A 531-nucleotide genomic window follows, 5' to 3' on the forward strand; every position below is an offset into this window, starting at 1 on the left:
ACCAGTATATTCCCATCATGTCAAATTTCTTACCTGCACTTAGGGTATGAATCCCACAGACCTCCTCCTGGAGGTCCTGTCTGGAGGGATTGTTTCCCTCTCCCTTACCCAGCCCAGTGTCTCCTGGCAGCCCTAATCGCAGAGAAACACCTGCACATTTGACCTGACCCCTTTCCACTGTGCACCAGACACATTTTGTAGGTCCCAGTCTGACCCTGGCTCTGTGCTCACCTCCTCGTGGTTCTTCTTGAGGTAGGCCAGCTCCTCCTTCAGGTTCTCGATCTGCATCTCCAGGTCAGCTCTGGCCAGGGTCCGCTCATCCAGGACCCAGGCCCCTGCGCAGGCCGTTGAGGTCGGCCTCCACGCTCAGGCGCAGAGCCTGCTCCGTCTCAAACCTGGGGACACACACAGTTGCACCATGAAGCCCAACTGATACACATGTTTTCTTGTTTTTTCCTTCCCCAGCTTGGCGTATTCCTGCCAAGCATCTTTTATGAAATGTGCATGCACAGTGCTCCACAGTGCAGGAAT

The 531-nt window shown here is 54.6% G+C and overlaps 1 protein-coding gene across 1 annotated transcript in view; it reads right to left on the reverse strand.

Moving 5' to 3' along the window:
- Positions 1-231: 231 nt before the first annotated feature.
- LOC104623401 (keratin, type I cytoskeletal 14-like) overlaps positions 232-531 on the reverse strand; it is a gene marked incomplete at both ends in the record, with an annotated part of 2,602 nt that continues 2,302 nt past the window's right edge. The window contains 2 exon segments of the mRNA XM_010290479.1: positions 232-327; positions 329-395. Of these exon segments, the coding sequence (XP_010288781.1) occupies positions 232-327; positions 329-395 (163 nt within the window).

The sequence above is a fragment of the Phaethon lepturus genome, unplaced genomic scaffold, assembly GCF_000687285.1.
Source record: "Phaethon lepturus isolate BGI_N335 unplaced genomic scaffold, ASM68728v1 scaffold25707, whole genome shotgun sequence".
NCBI classification, from domain to species: Eukaryota; Metazoa; Chordata; class Aves; order Phaethontiformes; family Phaethontidae; genus Phaethon; species Phaethon lepturus.